The sequence below is a fragment of the Macaca nemestrina genome, chromosome 1, assembly GCF_043159975.1.
Source record: "Macaca nemestrina isolate mMacNem1 chromosome 1, mMacNem.hap1, whole genome shotgun sequence".
In the NCBI taxonomy this organism is placed as follows: domain Eukaryota; kingdom Metazoa; phylum Chordata; class Mammalia; order Primates; family Cercopithecidae; genus Macaca; species Macaca nemestrina.
The window spans coordinates 24,996,383-25,009,333 of record NC_092125.1 but is presented as its reverse complement, the minus strand read 5'-3'; the positions used below and the strand labels follow the sequence as shown (position 1 = coordinate 25,009,333).

The 12,951-nt window shown below is 47.7% G+C and overlaps 1 protein-coding gene across 1 annotated transcript in view; it reads right to left on the bottom strand.

Annotated features, from left to right (window-relative positions):
• Positions 1-209: 209 nt before the first annotated feature.
• The window catches only part of STYXL2 (serine/threonine/tyrosine interacting like 2), a 43,244-nt gene continuing 30,502 nt past the window's right edge, over positions 210-12,951 (bottom strand). Inside the window, exon 6 of the mRNA XM_011760382.2 lies at positions 210-7,607. Within this exon, the coding sequence (XP_011758684.2) occupies positions 4,768-7,607 (2,840 nt within the window). The 3' untranslated portion in view covers positions 210-4,767. The remainder of the gene's footprint in view (positions 7,608-12,951) is intronic.

Genomic DNA, 12,951 nt, shown 5'->3' with positions numbered 1-12,951 from the left:
GACAGTGTGACTTAATATACAGGTTTTACATGAAATTCACTCATGCGTGCATATGTGTGGGAGGGTGGCGGGCAGGTGGTTTCTGTGTGGCACCTGGGACAGATGGCAGGCATCTTGCAGAGCAAGTGGAGCTGAGGGAAGACTTGTTGCAGGGTTCACAAAATAGGTGATGCTTTAAAGCACGAGGCTTGAATCAGAACTCCGGAGAGTAGTGTGCCTAAGAACAGTGTAGATTTTTATTCAAGATTCTTCACACAAGGGCAATTCTATGTAGCATGCTTTAAGGCAGGTTACTAGTTATTCAATTGTCGTTGGTTGATAATTCTCCCAAACAACACAAGAAATAAGTTTTAAAAGTCCAGAAAAATTAATATTTCCTCTTCTGGCAACATTCAAGACACTAAAAGCAGGGTCTTCATAACGCAGCACCAACAATATGTCACCAGCCTGAAATTTTGCCCTTGTTGTATATCTTCTGTTTGCCCTTTCGGATCCACATCCACCCTTCTCCTCACTCTCCCTGGGGTCCCATGGGCTGACAGAATGGACTGCACACACCAACTCTCTTCCCTATGGGTTTTGGTTGGGTTTGGCCTGTGGGGAGGTTGATGGAGGTTGGAGTAAGAGGGGCTAAAGTCCTCTGCCTCCTTTCCTGTGGGGTCACATCAGGCTGGCTCTCTAGACCCAAGGTCTTAGCTCTTAAGACAGCCCCTCCACGTAGCCCTCTGTGTCTCTAGGGGCCCAGTAACAGCTCCTCCCTTGTCTCTCCAGGCCTAGGAGAGGCCCCTGGCTTTGGACTGTGAACTGTGCCTGGTGGTTTCCTGTACCCTGTACCATGTTCACTCCTTTGTGAATAGCTCCTTTAGAAAATGCCCCCTTTGAATCACCCTAATTTGGGCATGCCTTCTGTTTCCTGCTGGGATGCTGCCTGATACACTTTATTTCTTATTTCTTCACAGCCCCCACAGATCTCATTTCCTCCAGGGCCTTACCTTTGGATGAAGAAAATAATCTGTTTTCCTTCTCTCTGCCTCTCTTTTACCCAGCCCTCACCTCAGGAGTCTGAGCAGGATTTTCATCTTGTAGGGCCCCTTTCAGTGCACGATTCTCTGTGCTGAATAATGTGGGAGCTTTCTCCTAGTGAACTGTTTATGAGACTTGGGAGTGGGCTCGAGTAATTCAGATCAGTTCCTCTTTTTATTTTCTGTAAAACAAAATCATTGACTCTGATAGTTGGTTTTATGTAGCTGAAACTCTGCTTGAATTGTTGATGATTTTTTTTTTTTTTTGAGACGAAGTTTCACTCTTGTTGCCCAGGCTGCAGTGCAATGGCATGATCTCGGCTCACTGCAACCTCTGCCTCCTGGGTTCGTGATTCTTTTGCCTCACCGAGTAGCTGGGATTACAGGGATATGCCACCATGCCCAACTAATTTTGTATTTTCAGTAGAGACAGGATTTCTCCATGTTGGTCAGGCTGGTCTCAAACTCCCGACCTCAGGTGATCCGCCCGCCTTGGCCTCTCAAAGTGCTGGGATTACAGGTGTGAGCTCCTGCAACCGGCCTGTTGATGAATTCTTAACAGAGAGTCGATTTTGTGTTCATTGTATAGTGTTTCTGGTCATTTAAGACAGACATCAATGGAAAAAATCCTACAGAGATGGCCTCTCCATTTAAACATGTTGACCTCTGTGCTGGTAGTTTTGTGTTTGCCTCCAGATCTACTTATTGTCCTTCTCCAGACTTCTACGCTGTCCTACCCACTTGCTTCCAGTTAGGTTTAGTCCATGGAAGTTACTAGCATTGAACAGAAAACCAGGAGCAGAGAAGGGCTGGGGTATTTATTCCCCCTACTCCTCTGCCAGGTTGTCAGGTGGCTTTCTCCATGGTGATGGCTCTCCATGATGCTGGGCTCTGGAAACAGCTTTGTCCCTTTGTCCTTTCAGTGCTAGGGTGGTATCAGTGTTGCTAGTACCTGGGTGCTTTACTATTTCTTTTTGGCTCCCTCATTCCTTCCTATGCCTCTGTAAATGGTCCCTGCATTAAATTCTTATCAGGCACCACTTTGGGTGTGCCATCTGTTTCCTGTGGGGACTTTTACTGAGATATCTTTAATTGTCATTCGGAGGCTGGAAGGCTGGCTTGCAACCTAACACACTAGGTTAGGTAGAATTCAGAAGTCACCCTTGGGATTCTAACACTTCAAAGCCCAGATATTTCTTCAAGTTCATGATAAAATCCAATACATTTTCTATTGATGTGGTTTCCCAAAATATACCCTAAACTCCAGCAATAAGTTAAATTCGGAATTCTGAATTCTTTGGCAGACACCTCCCTGAGTACAGGATCTCGAGGCAGCTATCTTTGGAGACACAGAAAGCAAAGGCATTTCTTGAAAGCTTCACTCTGAGACATCTGGTTTCCTCTGGTGAGCCAAACTGGTCTACATGCAGGCCACAGGGGTCATTATTGACCCTCTAGCCTAAGAGCTCAACTAAAAGCAAACTAGGCAGTCTCCATGGTCTGTTTCCCCCAGACTCACATCCAGGGCTGGAGAAAAACTGGGGTGACTCTTCAAGCCAATATGCTTGAAATGTTTGTTCAACATTTATTCAGTGGGGTATGAGTTGAGATTTACTAAGAATAGTTTTTTTTTTTAAAAAATTCTTGTCTACTTTGACATGAGATCAATTTATATATTTTGCTACTTACAAAAAAAAAAAAAAAGACATGTGTAGGGATCTGAGCTAATTGGCTCCTTATGGGTGGGCACAAGGGACCCATCAAAGAATATTCCCATTCTTCTCTCCAGAAGGTCAAACTTCTAGAGTAGATGCCCAGTTAATTCTGCCTATATCAGCAACTTCTCTATAAGAGTGAAATGAGAGCTCTCCCAGAAAGTAAAATGGACCACAACAGCCTTCTTGCTGTGGGGTGTATTAGAATAATGCTTTTTAAAAAAGAGATGAGGGTTCTGCTACATTGCCCGGGCTGGACTCAAACTCCTGGGCTCAAGTGATCCTCCTATCTCAGTCTCCCAAGTAGCTGGGACCATAGGCACGCAGCACCATGCCAGGTTAATAACACCATTTTCTGTGGTGGGAATGACCCGTCCAGCACTGGAAACTAGGGGCTGAGACTGAATAAAGACAAACAAAAGAAGAAAAAGGGGCAAATGGGCAAAGACTGAGCAGTATTTTTTTTCTCAAGTCCTCAATCAGTGAAGGAGAGAGAAGTACCACTAGCAACTGAACAGTGGGCTAAAGTGATAGAGGGAAGGCAAACAAATTTATTCAGTTGCTTTAACAGCAGTTATGTGGCATTGTGAGTTTGTGTTCAAGTCAGCTTCTGTTTGCCTTGATATATTTATCTTTGTGCTCTTTGAAATATGTGATGCTGAACTAATCTACATAGGAAGGTTACGTAATCTCCATGACCCATGAAACTCCATTTTTAGAAAAAGTGATCACATAATTAACACTTACTATTTATCTCATTGGTGGATTACTCCTTACTCTTCTTCCCTCTCTTTAATCATTTCATCACCATTTGTGTCTCCTGAATTGGATTTTTTGATTGATCAAGACATCTCAGACCCCTGCATAGCACACAGTTGTTTTCAAATCCTTCAAGGTGCCGCAGCTTGAAAAGAACTGTAGAAACCAGTCCATCAATCACTGTTGTAAAGTGTTCAAAGTGTCTCCCTGATTTGGCAACTCAACCTGTGTTTTAGGGAAAGACATGCCTTGGGAACAAAAGGTAAAAGATTCTCACCAACTTAGCCCACTCAGAGCGCAGGGAAGAACCCAGTGTACTATCCACTGCATTACCCAGTGATCCTCCTAGGAATAAGAAGCAAAGGTGATTACTAGATTTTATAAAAACATGTCTTCATTTCCTTGTACTGGGTTTATTTTCTTCTCTCCCCATGCTGTTTTTGTTTTTCTGCCTTCCAGAGAGGCCTTCTCTCTACTTTACATCTTGCTATTCTTGCCACAATAAAACTAATTCTCTCTTTCTCTAGTTCCCTCTGTTACTCTCAAGGGTTTTCCTAGTGTAGTCTCCTACTGTATTGTACCATAGGCTAAATAATTGTTTGTTATTTTTTATAATGAGATGATGATGGCATTGTCTGGAGGCCCAGCTTTTGTGAAACAAGGTGAGACTGGCTCAGGATAACACATTTGTGTCTTTTAAAGTGGTTTTCTTCTAATATCCAAAGAGCTAAATATGACCAGAATAAAGAACTATTTGCCAATATACCATTTTTATTGGAGACTCAAAACATTAAAAAAAAAAAAAAAATCAGAACTGAGCATTGCCAGGAGAGGTCAGACTTGCCATAGGATAGACTTTCTGGGTTTCATGTGAAACCTCTACAGACAGAAGCGTGTCCTATGTTCATGGCCTTTCTGGATGTAAACTGGAGTCTCTGACAAACTACAGTGCTTTTCCAAGCTCACCTCTCTAGTCTGTGATGAACACTATCAAATACACTAAGTGAAACACCAAAGCTTAGAGGGTGCTGGGCAACAGAAAATGGTGTCAGTTGGTCCAGCATTCGGACCTCATATTGATGGTTCTCCCCGTCCTTGCCTCCTCCCTACTCCACCTTTGCTGCCCTTATGCTTGGTACCTCTCATTCTGGCTCTGCCCCTCTGGAAGATCCTCTCTGTATCGTCATCCCCTGATGGGTGGTGGCAATGTGTGCCCTGAGCCCTATGCTAAGGTGAGTGGTTTATTTCAGTGTTCTCAGCTTTTCCCCAGCTCAGTCCTCCCTCCTTCTCTGCAGCTTGGTCCTGGTTTCTTCTTGCCGACGTCTCCAAGCAGCAATGATGGCTTCATCGTCCATTTCTTCCTCTTCCTCTCTGTCAGTGCTTCTTCGATACTGGGACTGCCGTCCAGATGCAAACCTCCCTTCTTCTCTGTTTTCCATCCTCTCTTTCTCTCCCTCTTCTTCAGACCTCATAAAGCTCTGGGTGAATTTCCTCTTGGCTCCAAATTCAGAGAAGTCTGACTTGGATGATTCTTCCACATCTTCCCAGTCTCTGGACCTGGCCCAATTTGGTTGCTGTGACTCTGGGGACTCTTCCCTTTCTGAGGGCTCTGGGGTCCGGCAGAAGAAGTAGGGCTCTGGGCTGCTCTCCTCTCGGGAACTTGAGGTCTTGCTGTACGTGGACCTGGAGAACTTGTGCATCTCTCTGCCCTCCCTGGTGGAGGAAGACGAGAACCGTGAAGTGCTTCTTATAGAGTTGCCATTTGCCTCGTGGTAGGAGGAGGTGTCCTGTTCCTCTGACTGGGATTTGGAAAACTTGTAACTGGAGGATTTAGACTCTGTCTCCCTGAGCAGGGATGATCTGGTGTACTTCCCCCTGGAACTTCCAGACCAGTCACTTTGGAAAGGAGGTTTTTCCTCTGTCCTGAGGCCACTGAGCCACTTATTAATACTGCTATCCATCTCTTTGCCAACTCTGCTGCCACTTGCATAGTGATCACAGACAGCCAGGGAGGAGGATGTGTCTGTTTCAGGTTTCTGGGAACTACTGCGGGAAGAATACCGGAAGCTCCCTATGGCGCTGTCAGTGTCCTCATCCCCATCACCCACACCATCATCCTCATCTTCCTTGACCTTCTTCTTCTTGAAGAGGGAGCTGCGTTTGTTGTCTGAGGCCAGCTTTTCCATTTTGTACTCAGACATCTTCTCCCTAAGCTCCATCTGCATCTCCTTTTCCTTCCGGCCAAGTTCCTTTAGGTCCACATTGTCAGCAAAGAGGCTGTAGATGGGCTTGCTGGTCCCCCTCACTTTGCTCCTGGAACTTTCAGGGGGCGAGCTCAGTGTGGTGTTGCAGGACAGCACAGACTGCATGTCAGAGCTGAGTCTTGCCTGGCTCTGAGGCAACAGGCAGCCACCCAAGGAGGAGCTGCTTTGTCCACTGAGCATGGAGACTTGGTCATCCCCCAGGCAACTGGCCGCTGGTACTGCCTTCATGCTTGCAACAGACGGGGAGCGGGACAACAGCAGCATTTCATTTTGCTTCTGAGCAAGGGTCTCGCTGACTACATTGGCAATCCAGTTCTGGATACTGGCAATGGAAATGGTGTCTCCAGGCCCCACTGGCAGGTTAGGCAGGGGTGTGATGGGATTGGAGGTTGAACACCCCGCTATGTTGCTTGCAGCCTGAGACAGGTGGGAGCGGTGGCTCTGGGTGCTCAGTACTGACGCCGTGTCCCCATCAGCACTGACTGAGGGGGCTGCAGACCAGAACGCAGACAGGGGAATGCTCCCGCTGGCCGTGGAGCTGTCCGCCTCCCAGCTTGCCATAGACTGGCTCTCCTCCAGCGTCTGCCGGCTTCTCTCCAGCAGCTCCAGCCTCCGTTGCCTCTTCTTAGCCAAGGCCGAGTCCTCCCCCTTGCTGAGCTCCACCACCTCCTCCCTGTTCTCACTGCCCACCTTCTTCTGGTGTTTCAGCTTCCAGGCCTGGTAGGCTGTCAGGCTGATGTCAGAGGGGTTCTTCTTCTCCCCCACTGCCTCCTCTGCACCGGGCTCACTGCTGCTGTCTCCTGCTTCCAAGTCTTTCTTGTGAAATCCAAACTGGATTCTCTTGATCTTCCATCTTTCCAGGGCAGTGAGCTTGTCCTTGTTCCTGCTGCAGAAGTTGTAGAAGGAGCTGGCCTCAGAGCCCAAGCTCTCCTCGTCATCCTCCCGCACCCTGCTCCCTGCCTCTGAGCTCCTGTCTGCCGCCTCCTCTCTCTTGCTCTTAGCATGGTACCTCCGGGAAGCCTCCTTCTCAATCTCCAGCAGCCTCTCGTTCCACGCGTCCCAGGTGCTATCCGAGGACATCGAGTCTGAGCGGCGCCTCCTGCTGTGGTCTGGCCGGTTCAGCTCCAGCTGCTGCTTCAGGACCCAGATGTCGTGGCTGCTCACGCTCTCCCAGGCGCTGCTCTCGCTCAGGGTGCGCCGCCGCCTCCCTACGGAGGAGCCAGCGTCGCTCTCCTCCTCCTCTTCCTCCTCCCTTCCCCACCTCCGGTGCCCTTCTGCTTGATACCTCTCGTTTCGGCTCTGCCACTCCTGGATGATTCTCTCCACGTCCTCGTCCTCGTCCTCGTCCTCGAGCTGCTCCCCACCCTGGCCAGAGGAGGCTGAGCGCCGGCCACCTCCACCCTGGGGGACCTTGCCCGAGGGGAGGCCCTGCCCCTTCTTCCACTCCTCGTACAGTTTCTCCTCCTCCTCGTTGTCAATGAGGGTGAGGGGCTTGGAGGCCTGGCTGGCCTTCCCCAGGGAGGAGCCACTCAGGTGGCTGGCGCTGTCGTCCTCCTCCTCCACCGTCAGGGCGTGCACTCTGGCCCCGAGCGTGCTCCCCATGCCCTCGCCCTCCTCAGCCTCAGCTGATTCCCCCTCCCTGCCGTAGTCCTCTTCTCTCTCCTCCATCAGCTTCTCGTTGAGCTCCCGCAGCTGCTTCAGGAAGCCGTCGTTGGGGTAGATGGCCCGCTTCTTACGCACAGTCATCAACGCCTCCAGGATGGCCATATTGTGGAAGATCATCAGGTAGGCGACCACTAGAACTGCTGACCGGCTGATGCCCATTTCGCTGCTGACCAGGACTTTCCCTGAAAAGAAAACACAAGAGAAAATGATGTAATGACAGTGGCTTCCTTGTAGTGTTCTTGTTTGTTTTCTTTGGTAAGTGCGGTTTTAATGTGCTGCACTTAAGGTGTTTACTTTGCCTCTGAAGTTCATCGCGGCTCAAGACACAGGAGGGCTCAGCATCACTGACCCCATATTACAGATGGGGTCACCACATCTGTATGACACCACAGTCCCCACTGGCCCTGTATTATAAACACTGGATTGCATTTCTACTTTCTTCTCACAAACTGAGCATCAGAAGGAGGAGAAATAGAAGAACAGGGGGAAGGGTGATAAAGCAGAAAAGGAATTAGAGGCTAAGATAAATGAATCACAGAGAAATAGAATCTCGTGTTGGGAAGCATCATAAGTCACATCCTAAACTTGAGAATTCCCTTTACAACATCCCTGATGCTGGATCACCTGTCATACCTGTCATCCAGCCACTGCTGAGTGCTTCCAGTGACGGGGAGTTCATTAGCTCACATGGGCACATAGACACAACTCACTGCATTTTTGGATCACTCTAGTGCTTCAAAATTTCTTTCATATGTTAGGGAAAAGTATAAATTTCTGTAACAAGCATCTAATATTCCTGCTCTGACATTATAAAGTCAACAATGAATACATTGTATGAAACAGGGCTTTTATACAAAAATCCTTAAGAAGATTGCTATCATATTCTTCCATATATATATCATATTCTTCCATATATCATATTCATATTCATATCATATCCATATATCATATTCATATTCATATCATATCCATATATCATATTCATATTCATAATCATATATCATAGTCATATTCATATATATCATATTCTTCCATGTATATCATATATATGATATATATATCATATTCTTCCATATATATATTTTATATATATATAAAATCTTTTTCTGGCTATTTTGAGTCCTTCAAACATTATTTGAACGTCTTCTCATGTTCTCTTACTATTCTAGCTACTTTCCTCCAGGTCAAAACTTGAATTTATCAGGATTTTTTTTTTTTTTTTTTTTTTTTTTTTTAGGAGTTTGTATTCAGGATGGAGCAAGATATTTCAGGTTTGGACTGACTCACTCACACAGAGTAGAGTGGGCCCTTCCCCACCCTTGTTTGGGTCACTGGGGCTTTACTGATGCCATATAAGCTTGCAATATGGGTAGATATGCCACACAGTGAACTCAAGTTATCTTTTACATCCATCAACTGAAACTTGTAAAACAGTTTTTAAAAATTGCAATTAAGTCATGTTCCTTTTAATGTGCAGTCATTTTTAAACTTAAGGATAATTTCACAAATTCCTACTAACATCTTTTGGTGGGTTCAACAGATCAGTTATCTGCTTCTAGCCTCCCTTTCGGCTTTGCATCCTTCATGAACGGGACAAATATGCCTCCTATGCCTTCATCATAATAGCTGTTTAAAATGCAGACTGGGACCACTGGAGACCTTCTCCCTGCTCTCATCAATCTAACTTGCCAACAGTCTTTGGGGATGTTTGCTAAATCAGTTAAAAATCCTCTCTAACAATATGAGATGGGAGGTGACTTATTATTATATCTTTGCAGCAGTTAAGGTCATGTCTTTGTCACACAGGAGGTCAGAGACAGAAAATTCAGGGGACTTGAGGCCCAGTAATGATGAAAGGTGTTACTGCCAAGAGCCAGCAGCCACTAGAGGGAGGTAAATCAGCAGAGTCAAAGCCACAGGCCAGGGCGTGGTGGCTCATGTGTGTAATCCCAGCACTTTGGGAGGACAAGTTGGAGGATCGCTTGAGGCCAGGAGTTTGAGACCGGCCTGGCAACATAGCGAAACCTCATCTCTGAAAAACAAAAACAAAAAACCATGGCAAGCGCCTGTAGTCTCAGCTACTGGGAGGCTGAGGTGGGAGGATCACGTGAGCCCAGGAGGTTGAGACTGCAGTGAGTGGTGATTGTCCCACTGCATTCCAGCTCAGGCAACAGAATGAGACCCTGTCTCAAAAAGAAACAAATAAGGGTGCGGTGGCTCACATCTGTAATCCCAGCACTTTGGGAGGCCGAGGTGGGTGGATCACTTGAGGCCAGGAGTTCAAGACCAGCCTGGCCAACATGGCAAAACCCTGTCTCTATTAAAAGTACAAAAATTAGCTGGACGTGGTGGTGCGTGCCTGTAATTCCAGCTATTCGGGAGGCTGAGGCAGGAGTATCACTTAAACCCAGGAGGCAAAGGCTGCAGTGAGCTGAGATCGCACCACTCCACTCCAGCCTGGGCAACAGAGTGAGACTCTGTCTCCAAAACAAAACAAAATGAATAAACAAACAAAAAAACAAGCAAAAGCCTTATAAGGAGCATCTACAGAAGCACTTGTCTTTTTTCTCCTCTCACCCTCAGCTCAGGGCTTAGCTGTCCCTTACAAGGACCTCCCCTTCACCATCTGACCAGGCTACCATATACTGTGACGAGTCTCAAAGTCTCACTGGTTTTCTTTGGAGGTGGAATCACCAGACCAGCTTACTTCAGGACCCTTCAGGACACGACCAGCCAGTCTTCTTCACAGGGGCATCAAATACTACTTAGACTCAGTCTGGTGTAGACCAGGTTGGGGGGTCACGTCTTTCCTGCTGTGTTCCTAGCACACTGGGACTCCTCTGAGTAGCCTCAAGGGCAGCCAGAAGGACAAGAGAGAGGCTGGGTGGGTGAGACTCAGGGATCTTTACCCACTTCACCCAGAGCAGCAACAGGATTTTCTGTCTTCTCTGTTAGAGGTAGGCTGATGCCATATAGATTCTTCTCTGCACAACTCTAGGGGGACTCTTCACATCGAAATGAAAATATCAAAATATACTTGGGTTATGGTGAAAATTTTCCAACAGTAAAATGGTTTGAGGAAGGTAGCGTTTTTCTAATTTGCAGAGTTACCATTTTGATTACCAGCAGGGCTGATTGTGAAGAGTCCCTGTTTTTAAAATTTGAAAAGTACAAGCCGGGCATGGTGGCTCACACCTGTAATCCCAGCACCATGGAAGGCCGAGGTGGTGGATCACTTGAAGTCAGGCGTTTGAGACTGGCATGGCCAACATGGTTCCCTTGTCAATACTAAAAATACAAAAATTAGCTGAGCAGTAGTGGCACGTGCCTGCAATTGCCGCTGATCAGGAGGCTGAGGCATGAGAACCCTTGAGTCTGGGAGGCGGAGGTAGTGAGCCAAGATCACATTACTGCACTCCATCCTGGGTGACAGAGTGAGACTCAAAAAAAGGACCTTCAAAAAAAAATTTTTTTTTTTTTTTTTTTAAGAGTACAGCTACTGGGGAAGAGCATCAGACTTGAGCAAGACTGGATTTGAATTCTCTACACTCTCAGTATGCCTTTATATGGCAGGCAATTGTACTATACTCTCCCAATTCAAAATTCCCTCTTTCCTCAGAACGTACCCCTCTCCACACCTGTATTTGCCCAGAAGCCACCCCACTTGCCACTGTTGATGGAACTCAGGGTACACAAAAGGACCAGTATCTGACAAATTCTCCAGGAAATTTGGAAATGGGACTGAGGCAGGAAATTAGCTAGTTTGATGTCAGGCCTGTGGATGGCCATTTGCTATCTGAAGTAGAGAGAGAAAGAAGAGAGAAGCCAAGAGTCCTGAGATTGTCCAGTCCTTGTTCCAGGCCTGCCCCGCGTGCCAGGCTCCTGTCTTTGGCTTCTTTCCTGCATCTTCAGAATTAATGCCTTTGCTGCTTGTAAAGGAGTTTGAGATGGTTTCCACACACTAGCAACAAAGAGAATCTTGATTATTACACCGTGCACCATACAAAGTCACCACTTAATCTTCCATGGATCTCAACTTCCCAGTGTGTACAATGTAAATAACAACACCCCCTTATAGGCTCTTTGTGATTATCACGTAAAACGCCGGCGCCAGGTGTTTCTTTCGCTGTTCTGGAGAACTGACTCCCAAGCATCCTAGAGTAGAGGAAACCACAGGACCTAAGGCTCAGGGAGTAATTATAGGGATGCCACGACCTCTCTGCGGTGGAGTAGGAACGACCCACAAAAGCAACAAGCACAGCAACAATAAGGGCCTTTCGCTGCCTGGCCGGGAGAGTGAGGCTGAATAGGGAGGAGATGCCCGCAGGGCACACTGGCCCCTGCAAGGGATCTGGACACCCTGCTCTCAGACCTACGCTCTCGGGCCGGGTGTAGCTGACAAGCTGGCTCCTGGCCAGCATGACCCAGCCCGCCTTGGGTATGCTGCAGGGAAGGCCGCGCCTGGGTTGCACCCGCGACAGGAAACTTCCTGCTGAGCCCGCGCGGCTCCTGGCACCGACTCCGCCTCCGCGTTTGGGCGCGTTCTTCTTCCCTCCATCCCCAACGCTGGCTATAGCTTCTGCGATGCGTTCCACATTCTGGGATCGGTCTTATCCGCCCTGGGATGCTGCTGGGGACCGCCGGCTCGTGGCCGTGTCCACATGCTGGAGCTCCGCCTCGAGGTCGGCCGGTGCGCGCCAGGGCCACCGAGCGAGGTGGGACACACTCTCCAGGCCGCAGACGACCGACAGACCCTTTCAATCCCACATTGGTCAAACGTCCTACATTTTAAAAAGATGGAGTTTTTTCGGCCGGGCGCGGTGGCTTATTGTAATCCCAGCACTTTTGGAGGCCGAGGCGGGCGGATCACCTGAGGTTGCGAGTTCGAGACCACTCTGGCCAACATGTCGAAATCCCGTCTCTACTACAAATACAAAAATTAGCTGGGCGTGGTAGCGGGCGTCTGTAATCCCAGCTACTCGGGATGCTAAGGCAGAAGACTCGCTTGAACCCAGGAGACGGAGGTTGCAGTGATCCGTAGATGGCACCATTGCACTCCAGACCGGGTGACAAGAGTGAGACTCCGCCTCAAAAAAAAAAAAAAAAAAAAAGGAGTTTTTTTTTTTTTTTTTTTTTTTTTTTCGCGCTGTCACCCAGGCTGGAGTGCAGTGGCCAGATCTCAGCTCACTGCAAGCTCCGCCTCCCGGGTTCGGGCCATTCTCCTGCCTCAGCCTCCCGAGTAGCTGGGACTACAGGCGTCCGCCACCTCGGCCGGCTAGTTTTTTGTATTTTTTTTAGTAGAGACGGGGTTTCACCGTGTTAACCAGGATGGTCTCGATCTCCTGACCTCGTGATCCGCCCGTCTCGGCCTCCCAAAGTGCTGGGATTACAGGCTTGAGCCACCGTGCCCGGCCTTAAAAAGGAGTTTTTAAGCATTGAAAAGAGGAGAAAACTGAAAACTGTTTATATGTGTGTGTATGTATATATGTGTGTATATATGTATATGTGTATACATACACATACATA